The sequence below is a fragment of the Sceloporus undulatus genome, chromosome 2 (genome assembly GCF_019175285.1).
Source record: "Sceloporus undulatus isolate JIND9_A2432 ecotype Alabama chromosome 2, SceUnd_v1.1, whole genome shotgun sequence".
Classification (NCBI taxonomy): Eukaryota; Metazoa; Chordata; class Lepidosauria; order Squamata; family Phrynosomatidae; genus Sceloporus; species Sceloporus undulatus.
Window position 1 is genome coordinate 307,973,979 of NC_056523.1, and position 18,904 is coordinate 307,992,882.

The 18,904-nt window shown below is 42.4% G+C and overlaps 1 protein-coding gene across 10 annotated transcripts in view; it reads left to right on the forward strand.

Annotated features, from left to right (window-relative positions):
• Positions 1-18,904, forward strand: part of RICTOR (RPTOR independent companion of MTOR complex 2) — a 122,143-nt gene that overhangs the window by 40,578 nt on the left and 62,661 nt on the right. For 9 of the 10 annotated variants that reach the window (XM_042448850.1, XM_042448842.1, XM_042448848.1 and 6 more), the window contains exons 5-12: positions 1,338-1,469; positions 3,411-3,474; positions 5,571-5,697; positions 9,026-9,195; positions 10,585-10,652; positions 10,755-10,822; positions 16,097-16,179; positions 17,116-17,203. In XM_042448850.1, the coding sequence (XP_042304784.1) occupies positions 1,338-1,469; positions 3,411-3,474; positions 5,571-5,697; positions 9,026-9,195; positions 10,585-10,652; positions 10,755-10,822; positions 16,097-16,179; positions 17,116-17,203 (800 nt within the window). Of the gene's footprint in view, positions 1-1,337; positions 1,470-3,410; positions 3,475-5,570; positions 5,698-9,025; positions 9,196-10,584; positions 10,653-10,754; positions 10,823-16,096; positions 16,180-17,115; positions 17,204-18,904 lie in introns of those variants that run through there. The other variant, XM_042448852.1, reaches the window with a different exon arrangement.

Consider the following 18,904-nt stretch of genomic DNA (forward strand, 5'->3'; position numbering starts at 1 on the left):
CTCACTCATATAGAAGGAAAGCCAAGAGATAGGGAAAGGAGGGGGAAAGTGTGGATCTTTTATTTTTAAACCACAGAGTGGGTTTTGTGGTGCTGCAAGGACCCACCTCAATGGCGCGAAATGAGGATTTTGCACTAGAAAGGGAGGAAAGGGAGGCTGCATCCACACTGGAGAAATAACCCAGTTTGGTACCGCTTTAACTGCCCTGGCTCAAGGCTATGGAATTCTGGGAGTTGGAGTTTTTTGTGGGGTCCACTCTGGGCCCACAACAATCTCCAACTCCCAGAATTCCATAGCCTTGAGCCAGAAAAGAGTTAAAGTGGTACCAAACCAGGTTATTTCCCCAGTGTGGATGCAGCCCGAGTGTGCTGAGGGGAAAAAGACACCCCTCTCTGAGGCATCTCTTAACCTTAACATGTGTTGGAAGAGGGTAGTCTTATATGCCAAATATATGCCAAACTCTAACTTTTAAATGGAAAAGTTGGGGGTCATCTTATACACCCAGTCATCTTATACACCGGAAAATACGGTAGTTAATATGTGCTGCCAAGTATTATTCACAATAAGAGCTAAAGGTCCTAAAGTAGATAGGATAGTTTCCTGATATAGCTATAGAGGTAAGTAAAAACCTCTCTTACTGAGCAGTGTTTTCATTGGGAAATAACTTCCATAACCCTGAATTTGGCGAACAATTGGCCTCTGTACTAGCAGTACCATCCAGCTGAGCCTTTGAGAAGTTTAAGCTCTTTAGTACTGAATTTTTTGTAACTAAAGAAGCTTCAAAACAGGAAGTATTGGGCCACACACATTCCACCACCTCTCACTCCAAATAATGACATCACAGATTGAGATGGTAGGTGTTGTTTAACATTCTCTGGATTGTTGGTTGAATTTTGACAGCCAGCTTTGAAGCAAACCAAATTGCTTGTTAAGTTGTTTAAAATTGTGTGTGTTCCACAGTTGTATAACTCCTTAAAAGGAGTGCAGGCATGATCTTTCTCTCCCACCCCCCACCCCCCATGATACTTGGTAGTCTACTATGTTTTCAACATTAACATTTTCAGTAGAGAGTATGTTATTTTATGTTCTTCTCTTGCCCTCTGGCTTGCTTTTTGCTACTTTTAGTTTGCTATATGTTGAGTTTACTAATACTTTATGTTTTGTATTATTTTAAAACTTACTGGTGTTAAAGGTCAAACTATAGTAAACATGACTAGCCATGTATTTAAGAGCAGCTCTGGCCAGTCAAATATATGGTATGTGCATGTTTGTTTAAACAAAAGAGATCGGCTTAAGAATTTAAAGCCTGAATGACTTTGTCATCATTTGCATTACAGTTTGCGGTTAGCTTTACTGAATGAAGCGAAAGAGGTGAGAGCGGCAGGACTGCGAGCCCTTCGATATCTTATCCGAGATTCCAGTATTTTGCAGAAAGTATTAAAATTGAAGGTGGATTATTTGATAGCAAGGTAATACAAATATATGTTAGAATTGTATTGTTTTTCATGATTTGCATAACTTGCTACCATTTATATCAGGCTTGAGCACAGTCCTTGCATCACTTTAGTGAGCTAGTACAAATTTGTAACATCATGACCTCTCCCATGCAGACTTTTATACTATTCCATACAAACAGTTTTGTGACTCATGAAAGAAAAGTTTTTATTTTATTTTCAGTTTATATTTTCTGCATTTCAGAAACTATACCATAAGCCACTCATTTTTCCTGCAGTGACAAGCTCAGGAATTCTTCTTCTCTTAGTTCCTGAGAAAGATTGTGTAGCAATAAGGGAAGCAAAATTTCAAAGTACAAGTCCTCTTTTAACTGCACCAGCATACTTTCTCAGTTCTAGAAAAGGGACTGGTCAGCAGCCCATTGTTCAGGCTACTGCTTGTTCAGCTGTAACAGTGAAATAGATACATAAACATGAGGGGATGTGGAGGGAGAGATTCCATAAATACCATCAAGCAGGATCTACGTTTTTCTTGTTTTCACCAATTATGGCAGTTATTTATTTATTGAAAGTATTTATGTATCACCTTCCAGCTCACATGAGCTGCTGAGATGAACAAATATTTTTTTTACGATACTGTTTAAAAACTTTTAAAAGAAATCTTAAAAAATAATCCTTAAAGAGCAGTTAAATGCGATGTAGAACAGCATCATTTTAGCTGCCTGCTGGAAATTCAAAAGAGGTGAAGCCAGCTTAACTTACTTGCATAAGTTCCACATTTGGGGTGCTGCTACAGAGAAGGCCCTGTTACATATAAATACCAACTAAATTTTATGAGGTGTTGGAACATGCAACAGGATCTCAAGTTTTGGCTGAGTTTATATGGGTTGAGTTGCACCCTGGATGGGTTGAGCTCACAAAATCTTTCCTGTGCGCTCTCTATGTTAGCCCAGCTCATGGGATGTTCTTTTGAACAAATCTGCACTCTACGTGAATGTTAAGGGATATTTATGTTGAGCAACACAACAACCAACACGTCTCTCTTCAGGTTTATTTTAGTTAGGAGTCAAAACCAAAGATTGATTATGAAGTAGTTATTGTATATCCTGGCTGTATTTTTTGAAAGAGAGACAGTTGCATACAGGTTGAAATGGCTGTGTGGAATAGTTACAGTTGGCCCTTCATATGCAAGGAGGTTCTGTTCCAGACCCCCCTGTCAATGGCAAATTTCACAGGACCTCAGGTCCAGTTCTCCTCAATGGTGATGCATTGTGTATGTAACTGTGTTGGTGAATGGGGTGAGGCCATCTGAGAATGCTCCAATCCGCAAAGGGCAAGCCCACAGATAGGAGGAGCTGACTATATATATTTAAATAGGAAGTTGAGAACTAAAAGGCTGCATGGAATACCTGCATTAACATAGTGTTAATAATGTACCTTAACTCCTATCAAAGAAGGAGCCATCCTGTTCTCTGAGTAGAGTGGTGAAATGTGAGAGCTTAGTCCATCCTAGAACAACCTAAACAAAGCGCCAACACTTTCTATTTTCTCTGCCATTGCTTTTGACCCTTTTGAATGCCTCGGTGGGAAACTGGTAGCAGCAACTCTTTGGTGTTCTCCTACAAAGCAGCACCCAGAAAGTACAGATGGGTGGGTGGTGCTTATTTTAGTTTCTCCCAGGACAAACTAAGCTCTAGCCTTTCACTACACTACTTAGAGAAGGGGATGGTTCCTTTTTTGATAAAAGTTAATATTTAACTCTTTACATTCTCCTTGACGTGCACATTTTTTAGCCTCACCCATGCCTAGGTGCCTCCCTTGCACATCACACAGCCGCCATTTACCGTAACTTTTTCCTTATCCATTAAGCCTTTAGGGTGAGCATAAAAAAAATATGCTTTCCAGAATGCTAGCTGTAAAAGAATAATATATTTAATCCATATTTTTATTTTTAAGGTGCATTGATATACAGCAAAGTAATGAAGTAGAAAGAACACAGGCACTTCGATTAGTCAGAAAGGTATGTAAATACACCGTTGAATAATAGTTTTGCATGAAATGTTTCATATACACCTTACACACACAGCCTGAAGGTAATTTTATTCATAATATAAGAAGGGCAGAGACTGATTGGAATCTGCTGGTAGATCATTAGCTGATTGCAGAAGTCTGGAAGTTGATAGCTTTAGAATTCTATTCAGGATTTTTTTTCATAGCCCCGCTTGGAAACTCTGATATTCTCTGGTGGTATTTGATCCAGATAATAGCCCCTCTTGACCATGTCTAGTTTTTGAAGATGGGAGAGAGCCTTCTCAGCTCTTGCTGTGTCTAATTGTGGTATACTCTCCTCTTGGAGGTCTGACTGGCAGCAACATTGGTTTCTTTCTGACACCATGTCGAGACATGGATGTTTAAAGCCTCTTGGGTTTGATTTACTTTGAATGTACCGTATATACTTGACTATAAGTCGAGAAATTTTTGCCCCAAAATGGTGTCCAAAATCGCGGGTCGACTTATCTACAGGGCAGTGCGGTACTTTGACCAAGCCTCTCCCCAGCTGGGCTACCTCTGCAAGAGATAGCCCAGCTGGGGAGGCGCTGGCAAGGGTGACCTATTGCCCCGCAGCCCCCCCCCCACGGCTCGGCTCACTCCAATAGGAAAAGCCCAGCGAGGGAGACGATCGCGTGCCCTGCAGCCTCTCTTCAGCCAGGCACTTTCTCCAGAGAAGGGGCCTGGCAGAGGAGACGCTGGGGAGGGCGATCACCTTCCCCAAAGCCTCTCTTCAGTCAGGCCCCTTCCCTTGGGAAGGAGCCCTGCCGAGGGGACGCAGGGGAGGACGATCGCCTTCCCCAAAGCCTCTCTTTGGCCAGGCCCCTTCCCTTGGGAAGGAGCCTTGCCGAGGAGACGCCGGGGAGGGCGATCGCCTTCCCCAATGCCTCTGTGGCGAGGCCCCTTCCCTTGGGAAGGAGCCTTGCTGAGGAGACGCCACGGAGGGTGATTGCCTTCCCCAAAAGCCTCTCCTGGGCGAGACCCTTTCCTCAGTGAAGGGGCCTGGCTGTGGAGATGCCGAGGAGGAAGCGCGATTGCCCAAAAGCCTCTCCCTGGCTGGGCTTCTTTTGCAAGGAAAGCCCAGTGAGGGAGACGCTGAGGAGGGCACACCCTCGATGTATCCACGGTTCATAGAAAAATCCATATTTTGGCCCTAAAAGTTGACCTCGACTTATACATGAGGTCGATTTGTACACGAATATATAATAAATAAAAATAAATAAAAACTTTATTTATATACCGCCTTTCCTGTAGATCAGTAGATATACACCTATATAGCTTTTAATTCTTGCAGCCTTTTAAACTGTTCTGACTTGTCATGTTTGATATGTTTGTTTCCTGTCTTAATCTGGAATTATTTTAAATTGCATTTTTTGTACACTGCCGTGAAATCTCATGGTAAAGGATGAACTATAAATATTTTAATAAATAAAACAAACTATATTTGAGGTTGTGCTGTATCCGGTTTCTCTACAGACCATGTTAACTTTCACCTTTTATCAGGTGGGAAAAACATTTGGGCGTGGGCCGTCTCCTTTCTTAAATGTTGTGCCTGTGTGCGGTCATGGAAAGCTTGGATGAGTACAGTAACAAACTGCATGGCATTTTAACTCACATTTGGTACTATGTGCATATCTTATGTTCCCACATTTGCCACAAAGCTTATTCTTTGAAAATATGTCAGGAAAGGAGTATACACTGATGGGCATCTGCTTTAGAAGCAACTTGTGACTGCTTATCTGCTGTACCCCAACTTCTGTAAACAAACTGAGCACAGTCAGAAATTGTTCCTCATGTTTTGACAATAGCTTTTTTCTCTTACTATGAGTTCTTCCTCTGGTATGCAAAAAATAAGCCTATTTACTACTGTAGAAACAAAATTAATTAAGGATCTGCAGGTTGAAGAGAAGAGTGTTGAGTCAAAAGATGTCAAGGATGGAGGGAAGAAGAGTTTAATATAAATAATAAAATCATAAAGTTGATCCTATAATCTTACTATATGTGCAAGCACGGATTCTTAAAATATTGCTGGACAAACACAACACTTTCTCTCACTTTTCTTTCCAGATGATCACTGTGAATGCTTCAATATTTCCTAGTTCTGTTACAAATTCTTTGATAGCTGTTGGAAATGATGGCCTTCAGGAGAGGGACAGAATGGTTCGAGCATGTATTGCTATTATCTGTGAACTAGGTAAGAATTTTTTGGGGGGAAATTATAGATAAGCACTGAGTGCTGACTCATAGCAGTCTGCTTCTATAGAAATGTTCAGAATAACACTAAAATGTGATTGCATGGCATAGAACAGTGATGGCGAACCTATGGCACGCGTGCCAGAGGTGGCACTCAGAGCCCTCTCTGTGGGCACATGTGCCATCGTCCCAGCACAGAGTTTGCCAGAGTTTGTTACTAGAAAGCCAGAGGGACATGGCACTTTGCAATAAATAAGTGGGTTTTGGGTTGCAGTTTGGGCACTCTGCCTCGAAAATCTTCACCATCACTGGCATAGAACAAGAGGCATTCTGTGGGGTGGGAGAAGAATATAGTAATACCGAAATAGTAGATGAATGTATGAACAGAAGAATTATGTTATTTGGTGAAACCAAAGTCTTAGTGGTCAGCTAATGGGAAACTCAGACGCAGGTAAAAGAGGATTCAGTCTTCTTTCCTCATCATCGTGACAATCAGGAATCTAGTAAACCTTCTTTGAACATGGAAATTCAACTTCTCGACTATACAATAAAAAATGCTTCAATTCTATATTTAGTCCTTTTTAAGGTCACCTGTACTTTGGCCATTACAGGAACTCTGTGACTATGCATTGCATGAATATTTACTTCCAGGTTTTTTTTCTAACCTGCTTATTTGTATATTTGGTTTTATAATCCTGTTGACAGACCCCCATAGGCCGGCTGCTGGTGTGTAGCTTTTAGACATCCTTTTTGTGTGTGTGTTCAAGAGTAGTTTTGTCCAAGAATATGTGCAGGGATGGATAATAATGCAGTTTTCCCCAGTTTCATGCAACCCTCTTTCTTCATTTTCCAAATAACCAATTTTGTGTGTAAAAGTACCAGGGCTTTCACAATGAACAACACTGTTCACAAACATGTGGAGTTCTGGATACAGAGTGTGGATGCAAAATCTGTTTTTCGTGCAAAAATAACATATTTGTACTAAATCACTTTTCAAAACTACCTGTGTGGTGTTGGTTTTTTTTTTTTTTTGCAAAGTTGCTGGATTTTACACAGAAAACATGGGTGTAAAGAGGTTTAACAAACAATTATATGGATATGTGGAAACCTTTTTCATAAAAAACTACAATTTTCATGCAATAAACTACAGTCCCTAAACTCATTTTTGTGCAACATTGCTGTTTTTGTGTGGAAAAATTAGAAATATTGCAGGAAAAAACATGCAGATATTTGAAAACCCATATGTATTTCTGCATAGAATAATTTCCTCATGAAATGTGCATTAAAACAGTGCAGAATTTTTACCCTTGGAACATTATTGCTGATAAGGATTTCTGGTATTCTTTCCATTGAAGATTAATGTTGTTTCCACCTCTACTCAAGAGCATTGGGAATGAGCTTGGGGAGTCAGTGCTTTCACGTACACAGACCTGTAGCTATTGGTGCATATGATGGGAAGCACCCGGGAACAAAAAAGAGCTTGCAGTACAAAGTATCACGGTGTTAAGATCTTAGGTGCATCTGTACTGTAAAAATAATGCAGTTTGACACCACTTTAAGTGCTCTATTGCCATCCTATGAAATCCTGGAATTTGCTATTTTACAGGGTCTTCAGTCTTTTCTGACAAATTGTGCTAGTGTCTCATAAAACTAAAAATCCCAAGATTCTGTAGGATTGAATTATGGCAGTTAAAGTGCTGTCAAACTGCATTATTTCTACAGTGTAGACGCACTACTTATCAAAAGAATTTTAAGAGAAGCTTCCAATAAGTAGTTGAATCAAATTCATTCCAAAAACAGCTTTTAAAAAGAAAAAAAAATAACAATACAAATTCAGAGATGAAAACTGCTGGTTGTGTTCTAAAAGATAACTTTTAAAAATCCTTTTAAGAAAACTAGTATTGACCTGTTGAACTTTATAGCATGGACATGGCTCCTGACATAAATTTGCACTTCATTCCCAGTAGTCCAGTATCTGACAAGAAATGCATATTGTGCATTGATTACTCTTCTGATATTATTTTATGTGAGTAAGATGTGCCATTTTCACTATCTCTTGGCTCCTTGTGTTGAGCATCATCCAATAACTGAAGCAAATGAACAGTTTATAAGGCTAGTTTTCAAGCTGTGCAAATGCATTTGGTTCATCCACTTGGGAACCTAAAATCAGTTTGCTAAAACCGTCTTAATAATCTCTGGCATAGATAGATTCAGACTGCAATCCTGTATTTAATTACTTGGAGGTAAACCTCATTGAACACAGTATGGCTAGCATGAGATGAACATGTGTAGGAAAAACTTGACAATTATTAAACTACCTAAAGTATCTATTAGCAGAGTAAATGTGTCCATTCATTTGTTTATTGTATTGAACCAAGTATGTCTAAAACAGGGGTTCCCAACCAGGGGGTTGCGACCCTTTCGCGGGGGTCGCACAGTTGGGAATCCCCCCGCCTCCTCCTCCCCTTTTCTCTGCAGGTGCCGGCGGGGCTCCCTCCTCTTTCCCTTCTCCCTGCGAGTGCTGGCACAGGCACTTGCAAGGAGAAGGGGATGGGGGCGGGGCCGCCTCCTCCACCTTCCCTCCCTTCCCGCGGCTGCCAGACAGCCGCGGGGAGGAAGGAAAGAGGGTGAGGGTCCTCCTGCTCCTTCCCTCCCTTCCCACAGCTGCCAGACAGCCGTGGGGAGGAAGGAAAGAGGGTGGGGGTCCTCCTGCTCCTTCCCTCCCTTCCCGCGGCTGCCAGACAGCCGTGGGGAGGAAGGGATGGTCAGGGCTGCCTCCTCCTTTTCTCCCCGCAGCTGCTAGGCAACCACAGGGAGAAGGAGACGGGACTGCAAGCCCCAGAGGCCTTTGCAGCCGGAAGTCCCGCCCCTTCTCCCCTGGTGGCCTCCCTAATTGGTTGGGAGGCTGGGAAGAGGCGGGACTTCCAGCCGCAAAGCCTGCTGGGGCTTGTAGGTGGCTGGAAGTCCTGCCCCTTCCTGGCCTCCTAACCTGTCAGGGGGCCACGGGCGGGACTTTCCTCCCCAATGGGGGTCGCGGCCCAACAAAGGTTGGGAACCGCTGGTCTAAAACATCTCTATCTCTGTATGTGTATATATAGTGAAATGACTATAACTGTGGAAAAATTTAAGGAGATTATAAAATCTGTTTCAGTGTATAAGCAAAATAAATTTAGAATATATTTTAAATGAGTGTTGAAACTACAATTTTCTCTCTTTATTAATATTAATATTTTTGTGAATTGTGATACAAAAATATAAAGTAGATCTTAGTCCTAGAAAAGTGGATGATGATGTTACATGCTTTCATTAGTTGAATCATTCTCTTTCAGCAATTCAGAATCCAGAAATAGTTGCACTTCGGGGTGGATTAAGTACCATTTTAAAAAATGTGATTGATTGCCAGTTAAGCCGTATAAATGAGGCCCTCATAACTACAGTCTTACATCTTCTCAATCATCCAAAGACTCGACAGTATGTACGAGCAGATGTAGAATTAGAGGTAGGAACCTTCTTTTCTACACTCATACTGCTTCTATATTTACTCATTTCATTTCAAAAGAAAGAAAGAGCTGTATGCATTTGACTCCTCTGAAGTATCCTATATGTATCCTCATGTCACTTACCACTGCCTGGTTGATACAATGATAGGTTAAAGCAGGATTTTTCAACCAAGGTTCCCTGGAAGCCTAGTGTCCTTTGAGAAATTACTAAGGGATCCCAGAGAGATCATGATTTAAAAAAAAATAAACATGCTTTGCGCTAGAGATATAAATTCTTTTATGCGGAGGTTCCTTGAGACCTGAAAATTACAAACATTCCTACATCTGTGATCACAATCTGAATCTCTATCATGCTCACTATTTTTTTTTCCTGTAAAAAGTGTTTGCTTAATAAAAGCTAAAACAAAATAATTATATTAAAAGTCGCAAATACATGCACGACTGCCAATTCAGTGTCTAACTGTTGACAATTGGACTGACAGGGGGTTGGACTGGATGGCCCTTGCGGTCTCTTCCAACTCTATGATTCTATGTAAGTTTGCTCAGAAACAAGCTTATAGTTTTGATCCTATTCTTTGATTCCCCTTTACTAATGAAATTATTTTGTTGACCAACAGTCCAAACACTTATTGTTCTTTGTGGTGTGCCTTCAAGTCGAGGGCCAGCATGGTGTGCTTTGGACTATGAATCTGGAGACCAGGGTTCACATCCCGGCTTGGCCATACAAACCCATTGGGTGGCTGTGGAAAAGTCACACTCTTAGCCCCAGAGGATGGTAATGGCAAGCCCTCTTTAAAAAAAAAAACTTGCCAGGAAAACCACAAGATAAGTTTACCTTAGGATCGCCTTAAGATAGAAACAACTTGAAGGCACACAACAACTAACAACAAAAGCCTTCAAGTCATTTCCAACTTACAGCAACTCTAAGGTGAATCTGTCATGGAGTTTCCTTGGCAAGATCTCTTCAGGGGAGTTTTGACATTGCCTTCCCTTGAGGTTGAGAGCATATGACTTGTCCAAGCTCATCCAGTGGGTTTCATGGCAGAGCTGGGTATTGAACCCTCGTCTCCAGAGTTGCAGTCCAACATTCAAACCACTTTATGGTATAGTTGGCCACAAGCATATTTCATAACTTGGAAAAAGAAGTGTTTTGTGCTTTTGTTGATAGTATGTATGTTTTCAATTTAGTTAAAAGCATTCTTCAGTAAACCCCAGATTGACTCTATTTTGTGTCAGTTTTTTTAACAAGTGATGATGGCAAACAGGCGGAAATCCAGGCACCTAATAGGAAGAAACTGTATTCTTTTCTAAACCTTTTAAAGTGCATAAGAATAAAGGTGGTATAGTGCTAATAGGAATGAGTGCATTTTTTTTCTTATTTTTTTTAGCGGATTTTAGCTCCATATACAGACTTTCACTACAGGCATAATCCTGACACTGCAGAGGGACAGCTCAAGTGAGTACAGTTGCCACTAGTCACATTTTAGTAAGGCTTAAAGTATCAATCTGCTTTGGACTAGAGCAGCTATCTCATTTCACAATCTCATTCTCCAAACAGAGAGGACCGAGAAGCACGGCTCTCCGCTAGTAAAATGGGAATTGTGGCAGCATTTCGTTCATGGGCAGGTAAGGTATTTTTCACAAGATATTAAATGGAATGATAATGTTCTTTGGAGTGTGCAAAAATTCCTATCCTGTTGTTTGAATTCTTTTACTATTGCAAACCAGCACATAAACAGCCTAATTCATTTTACAACTTTACTGCTGTATTGCTTTGTCATCCCACCAGCTCTCCCTGCCTATGCAGCTTATAATAAATAATAATAATAAAATTTTTATTTATATACCACCCTTCCAAAGATCAGGGCGGTGAACAACACAATAGAATCACATACATCAGATACATCAAATATCAACAAATACACAGATTAAAAACAAATTAAAACCCATCAGCCAACCATCTTGCCAGCAAAAGAGGGAGGAAGGCCAGATGGAGCTTCATTCAGGGAATGCAGCTTGAAATAAAAAGGTCTTTAAATCCCTTCTAAACTGGGCCAGGGAGGTGGCCAAGCGGAGCTCTGTGGGCAGCGTGTTCCAAAGGGCCGGGGCGGCGATGGAATACATCCTCCTCGCTGTGGAGGTAAGTCTGGCCCCTGGAACCCTAAGTAATTGCTGCCCAGATGTTCTGAGGGTGCGGGGCGGAATGTATGGGGAGAGGCGGTCCTTCAGGTATCCTGGGCCCAAGCCATGTACGGCTTTATAGGTGATCACCAACACCTTATACTGTGCCTGGAAGCGGATAGGCAGCCAATGCAGGTCTCTTAGCACAGGTGTAATATGGCTGGCCCTGGAAGTACCAGTGACCAGTCTGGCTGCCATATTCTGTACCAACTGTAGCTTCCGGGTATGGTATAAGGGTTGCCCCATGTAGAGCGCATTGCAGAAATCCAATCTAGAGGTTACCAGAGCATGTACCACTGTTTCAAGGTCCCTCTGGGCCAGGTATGGGCGCAGCTGGCGAATAAGCCGAAGCTGATAACAGGTGCTCTTGACCGTCGCATTCACCTGAGTTGTAAGGTGAAGAGGCGTGTCAAGAAGCACCCCCAGACTGCGCACGGAGTCCTTCACAGGAAGCGTGATCCCGTTCAGGACAGGTGGAACCACCGCCATTCCTGGACCAGGGGGACCTATCACAAGTACCTCCGTTTTCTCTGGATTCAGACTGAGTCGGTTTTCCCTCATCCAGCCCATTACCGACTCCAGACAGGCCACGAGAGGAGAGATGCCATCCTCGGTCACTGCATCAGTCGGAGACATAGAGAAGACTATTTGGGTGTCATCAGCGTACTGATAACCCCGCGCCCCATGCCCCCGGATGATCTCTTCCAGCAATTTCATGTAAATGTTGAAAAGCATGGGAGACAGAATGGCTCCTTGAGGGACCCCAGATGTAAGGGCCCTCTTATCGGAGCACACGTCTCCCAGCTGCACCATCTGGAACCTCCCAGAGAGGTAGGACCGGAACCACTGGAGCGCAGTGCCCCCGATTCCCACCTCTGCCAGGCGCTCCAGAAGGATACCATGGTCTATGGTATCGAAAGCCGCTGAGATGTCCAAGAGCACCAACAGGGACACGCTTCCCCTGTCGATGCCCAGATGGAGATCATCGACCAAGGCGACCATGGCCGTCTCAACCCCATAACCCGCCCGAAAGCCGGTTTGAAATGGGTCCAGATAATCCGTTTCATCCAAGACCGATTGAAGCTGGATTGCAACCGCCCTCTCGATCACCTTCCCCAAAAATGGCAGCAGCGAGACTGGCCGATAATTACTATGTACCAGGGGGTCGAGGGAGGGCTTTTTTAATAGAGGTTTTACAATGGCCAATTTAAGTTCAGATGGAAATTGCCCTTCCCTCAAAGATGTATTAATGATCCGGCGTAACAGAGACATTACTGCCGGTCCCCCCTGAGCTGCTAGCCATGAGGGACAGGGATAGAGAGAACAGGTTGTCTTCCGAACACTTCCAAGGATCTTGTCCACATCATCGGTACTTACCAACTCAAACTGATCCAGTTTAATAGAGTCCACGGAGGCTCTGGACGCCTCCAGTCTAGGTTCTGCTCTAATGTCGGCATTAAGACCTTCGCTTATCTGAGAGGTTTTATCCGCGAAGAAGTTATTAAAATGGTCGCAGCAGGCCTTAGAAGGATCAAGGATCTGGTTCGGGGCAGTGGGGAGCTGAGTTAGCTCCCTGACTACCCTGAACAACTCTGCTGGACGCGACTCCGCGGACGCGACACAAGCACCATAGAACGAGTTCTTAGCTGCTCGTATCGCCTCTCCATAGTCCTCTAACAGTTGGTCTAGGAGAGCCTTGTCGTCTAAGCAAAGGTGTTTCCGCCAGCGGTACTCTAGCCGTCGCAGGTCCCGCTTCCTTGCCCGGAGATCTTCCGTATACCAGGGCTTACGTTTGGAAGCGGGCCTGAGAGGGCGCTTGGGTGCGATACTGTGTATAGCCCTAGAGAGACCGGTATTCCAAATACCAGTCAAGGCATCAACAGAGTCGGCGTCACTTCCAACCATGTGTCCCTCTAGGGCTTCCTGGAACCTTTTGGGTTCCATCAGCCTTCGAGGGTGGACCATCCTAATAGGTCCGCCACCCCCGGGGGGGGGATCTGGGTATAGACCTTGATTTTTGCCTCCACCAGGAAATGATCCGTCCATGACAGGGGGGAAATATTACTTATTTCCGCCCACGGATTTTCCGCATCCGAACAAAAGACCAAATCAAGTGTATTACCCACGAAATGCGTTGGACCCGAGATCAGCTGGGACAGGCCCATGGCCGTCATGGTATCCATGAATTGCCGAGCCGCACCGGATGGAACATAGTTGGTCGCGAAGGGGATGTTGAAGTCGCCCAGGACTAACAGCCTGGGCGTCTCCAACATCAGCTCCGCGACCAGCTGTGTCAGCTCGTTAAGGGAGTCCGTTAGCGCACGGGGTGGCCGATACACCAACAGAATCCCTAGACTGTCCCTAGCCTTCAGGGTCAGGTAAATACACTCGATAAGGGAAGTTTGTCGGATGTGGTTCCTGGTGAGAGACAAGGTGTTTCTTTGGATCAACGGCAAACCCCCCCCCCCCGCCCACCTAACCTGGGCTGGTCCTTCACCGAGACACCAGCAGGCAGGGCCTGAGCCCACCACACGCATCTTCCTCAGCCAAGCCAGGTCTCTGTAATGCAAAGCCAGGTCGCAATTATTGTCCTCCAAACAGATCATGGAGGATGTGGACTTGTTGTGACTGACCTGGCATTGAGCAGCGACAGGGTTTGTGGCACGGTTGGAATGACCCTCAGGACCCTTTGGTTAGGAGGGGGACCGGAAGGAGAGATAGATATTAAGCATCGATCTCGCCTTCCTCTGTAACGCAAGTCCACCTTCCTACCACCATACCTCCCCCTGCCCCACACTACATCAATGGGAGCCCCGCTCGCACCGATGTTAGCCTCTTCCTCCCCAGCCAACGCATTCCCCGCATCCATGCCCTCTCCCTCCCCCTTGCAAACCATAAAAAGAACAGAGGTGTGATACAGAAATCATCCTCTGTGCTAGGCTGGCTTTGGCACAACCCTCTCGCCGCACTCACCGGCCCCACCCCTCAAAACCACCGCTCCGGCGGCAAAGAGAGAGTCCTCTGGGCCGCTGCCCAGATGAAAGGAGGGCGAGCGGTGGCATCCTCTTCAGGGAGGCCGGGAGCCGGCTTTATGGGGCCGCTCTCACCAGCCCCGCCCCTCAGAGCTTAAGCTCTGGCACCTATAGTTTGTGTGAGAGATTGTCACATGTCTCTCACTGCTTCTCTTTATCACTACTATACGCAGAAGTTCCACTGCTGAACCACTCTCACTGTCATGAAATTCAATAAAAATCTACCATACTGTAACGGAAAACCATTCGACCTAGTTCTACTCTCTGAGGCAGCAGAGAAAAAGCCTGTACCCTCCTCCTTGTGGTAGACCTTGGGGTATTTAAAGAGGGCAATCATGTCACCTCTCAATCTTCTCTTCACCAAGTTATTCAGCTTGGTTCTCAGCCCCTTCAACCTCTCTTCATATATTTTGTTCTCTGTACTTCTTACCATCCTTATTATCCTTCTCTGAACTCATTCCAATTTGTCTATATCCATCTTAAAACTCAGACCTGAACACAGTGCTCCAGATGAGGCCACCTGATCAGCAAAGAATATAGTGTGATTGTTACTTTCTTTGACTTGGAAACTATGCTTATGTTAATGCAGGCTAAGATAGCATTTGCCTTCTTTGCTACAGCATCACATTTTCTGGATCATGTTCAACTTATGATCAACATTGATCCCAAAATCTTTTTCACATGTTGTACTGCCTAATCAATTATCCTCCATTCTGTACTTATTCAATTTTGTTGTCTAAACGTAGAATATTACATTTGTCTCTGTTGAATTTCATTTTAGTCATTTCAGTCCAGTTTTCAAGTTTATCAAGGTCCTTTTGAATTCCCATGTTTCAATGTGTTAATTACTCCTCCTAGTTTTGTAACCACAAATTTAGTATGGATTCCTTCCACCCCATCATCTGAATTACTGATAAAAATATTGAAGCGTATCAGCCCCATCACAGAATCACGGAAGACAACTCTTTGAGCACACCTTTCTGCTTGTAGTATGCTTTTCCAACCAGTTATGGACCCGCCTGGTGGTGTTTCAAAGTAGCAAAACCTTAAACCTGGCCTAGTAGCATGTAGGCAGCTAATGCAGTTCACTCAACTTGGATTGAGCCACTCCCATTACCAGCCTACCTGTGACATTTCTGCACCAGCCTTGGGGACCAAATTAGAAGTTTAAAGTGCACTATAGTAATCCGGTCTTTAGTTTACCAATGCATTGATCACAGTGTTCACACTATCCTTTTCTGATAACAGCTGTGCCAGTCTTACAAGCCAAACCTTGTAGGGGCATTCCTAGAGATTGAGGATACCAGTGAAAACAGGTTAAAAAGAGAGTGTTGTAGTAAAATAGTTCTGTTCCAAAATGTTGTCTAGTGGCATTCCAATATTTTTTCATTACAAGATTATTATTATTTTTTTACTTTCAGACGAGGAAAAATTCTTATTCAAATCCTGAGCTGCCCTTTTGTACTGCTTCTATGATAAAGAAACACTTTTGGTCATGACCATATAAATCCTCATGATAGATCACTTTTGAACCAATGGTATTTAACTATATGTTGCAGGTTTCCCCTTAAATAATTACCCTGTGGCTCAAAAAAAGAAAGGCCACATGGAAATATCAGTTGAATATTTGCATATGGGTAATTTTATCAGTGTGCTGTTGTGTAACTGCATTTCATTTTGACTTTAGGTATTATTAGTTTATGCAAGCCAGGGAATTCTGGGATCCAATCTCTTATTGGAGTGCTTTGTATACCTAACATGGAAATACGGGTAAGTGATTTCTACAGGAATAATTATCAGTCTTGGTAGTTCTCAATTCTTATGATATTTTTGTAGGGAGATGTATGATTTTTTTTTCTCCCTTTGGCATCTGTTCAGTATGTTTCTGAGCAGGAGTCAGATGGTACATGCCCCTTGGGCAATCCTGTTCTTGCGGCCAGATTGCACAGTTACTACTTGTGACTGAGTACACTAAATTTAGTTGAAGGCATTATCATTCACTTTTGATTTTAACTATTATATATTAAAGTTTAAACACTTTATATACTCCCTCTAATGTAGGTACGGTGCCTGCCTACATGATGTTTATTTAAATTTACAGCGCTTTATAAATAAAGGTTAATAATAATAATAATAATAATAATAATAATAATTAATGTTGGTCACTGTCACATTCATTAGAGCCTAGTTTTCCATGTTCTGTCTCTTTGGCATGTATATTCTTAGTACAACAGTTGGGTACGATTGGGGATTGGGTAGTCTAGTCCAGTTTTACTTCTCAAGCTTGTGAATGTTATTTGAGGTTGAAGTCTATAACTTTCTAGCATGTGTGCCTACCCCAGTGGCATCTTGGGCTAAGAATCTGCGTGTTTCAAGAAGTGTATCTGTTTAGCATAATGGTAATTCTTCCAACAATCACACTGTACCTGTACATCTCTGGGTGATATCAAAGGGTATTTTATTTCAGAAGATACTTAACTTGGGCTTTATTAATGTCCACAAACATTTTAATTATTATAAATATGTTTCTAAACAAATGTGGATTTGAGATTTAAGAGGGAACATAAACTGTTGTAAAAATGGTAGCCAACGTGGGGAGTATTTTAGTTGCATTTTCATGCATTTTAACATTTTGAAACCATATGCTCAGTAAAGATTCTTAGTTTTCTTCTGATTTTTGTAAACCTAACCATTTTATGTTCATAGAGAGGGCTTCTTGAAGTTCTTTATGACATATTTCGGCTTCCTCTTCCTATTGTGACAGAAGAATTTATAGAAGCTCTTCTCAGTGTAGGTTAGTATTGAATGAGGGGGAATGTCCTCTTTTATTTTTTGGTACAGTATATAAGTGGTGATCATATACAATTCATATTTATGCTTGCACTTTTATAGCAAAATGTTAATAGCTTATTCTTGTCATATTTAATCCCATTTATACTGATTACACTTTGCACACCTTTTAAATACCATATATACTCAACTGTAAGTCGACTTCGTGTATAAATCGAGGTCATGTTTTGAGGGCAAAATTTTTGGATTTTGCCATGACATGATAGGTTGAGGGTAAAACTTGGAGGCTCCTTATGTGTGCATATGACAAGAGAGACTCTCATTGAGCCTTTTCTTCATCATTTCAGCTTTCGTTTCAGCCAGACATGTGGGCAGGAGAGGGACTCTTAAAAACAAACAGCAATATCAGTCAATCACCTAGGAATCTTTCTGCTTGGCTCTTTCTTGCTAAACTCTTCTCCACATGGCTTCTAAAAGAGCTGCTATCATGTTTCCATAATGACCCGTAAATAAGTGAACTTGGGATTTGGGGGTCAATTTTTGGGCATACATTTTTAGACGAGTATATACAGTACATACAAATATTATTATGAAATACTTGCCCTTTCAGATATTGTTGGTTTGTGCCTTCAAATCATTTCTGACATATGGTGACCCTAAGGCGAACCTATCATGGGCTTTTCTTGGCGAGTTTCTTCAGAGGAGGATTGCCATTGCCAACCTCTGAAGCAGAGAGAATGTGACTTGCCCAAGGTCACTCAGTGGGTTTCATGGCTGAACCGGGATTCAAACCCTGGTCTCCCAGAGTCACAGTCCAACCCTCATACCACTACGCCACATTTAAATTGTGATCCGCTTTGAGTCCCAAATCCCAAAATTGAGATACAAATAAATATATTAAACAAATAATTTTTTCTTAGGTATATTAGTTTACTTCTAAGAGACTTGCATTTCCTTTTTTAAGCATCAAAACTTCATAATCTTTGAAACAAAATTATTTTATTGAGAATTGCTAACTGTTTATTCTGTGGATGACTGAAGGAGCAATACATGACATACAGGTTTATCTCCACGCACCATCTGCTTGAGGGAGGAGTAAAAAATATTTTCATTTAGGAACGCTGACTCCACTCTCCTCCAGGTTTTAATTTCCTAGTTTGCCAACAGGTAGTTGCTGTTTGTTTTTGTTTTTTTGTTTTTGTTTTTGTTTTTTTCATTTTCTCTCCTCCCTTTTGTTCTCTCTACACTGGTAGTATTTATAGAAATGGCAAATGAAATTTTTAAAGAAAAAGAGAAAAAAAACCTGATTGTGAGATGGTAGCTAGTGATCTGCAAATGCCATCTGACAAAAGAAAAAGCAAGTGGAGCACAATTTAAATAAATCTCCAGCTCCTATGACCACAGCTCAGTAGGTCACAGAGTGACAGACAGTTAAAAATAATGCAAATCTATTGACCATTGAGAGGTGAGCCTCTCACCTGGCATCTGAAACAGTACTAAGGAAAATATTTTTAGCAACAAATGAGAGTGGTTCAGAGAAATCAGTCTTAAAATCACCACTGCAGAAAAACAAACTGGGCGAAATCTAAAAAGACTGCAGATAATGTTTTGTCATTGATGGTAAGATACACTGAACAGAGACTAGAGTTAGCTAGGAAGGGAAAGAAAAACAAAAATAAAGATGAGTAAGTGAGCCGACATATCA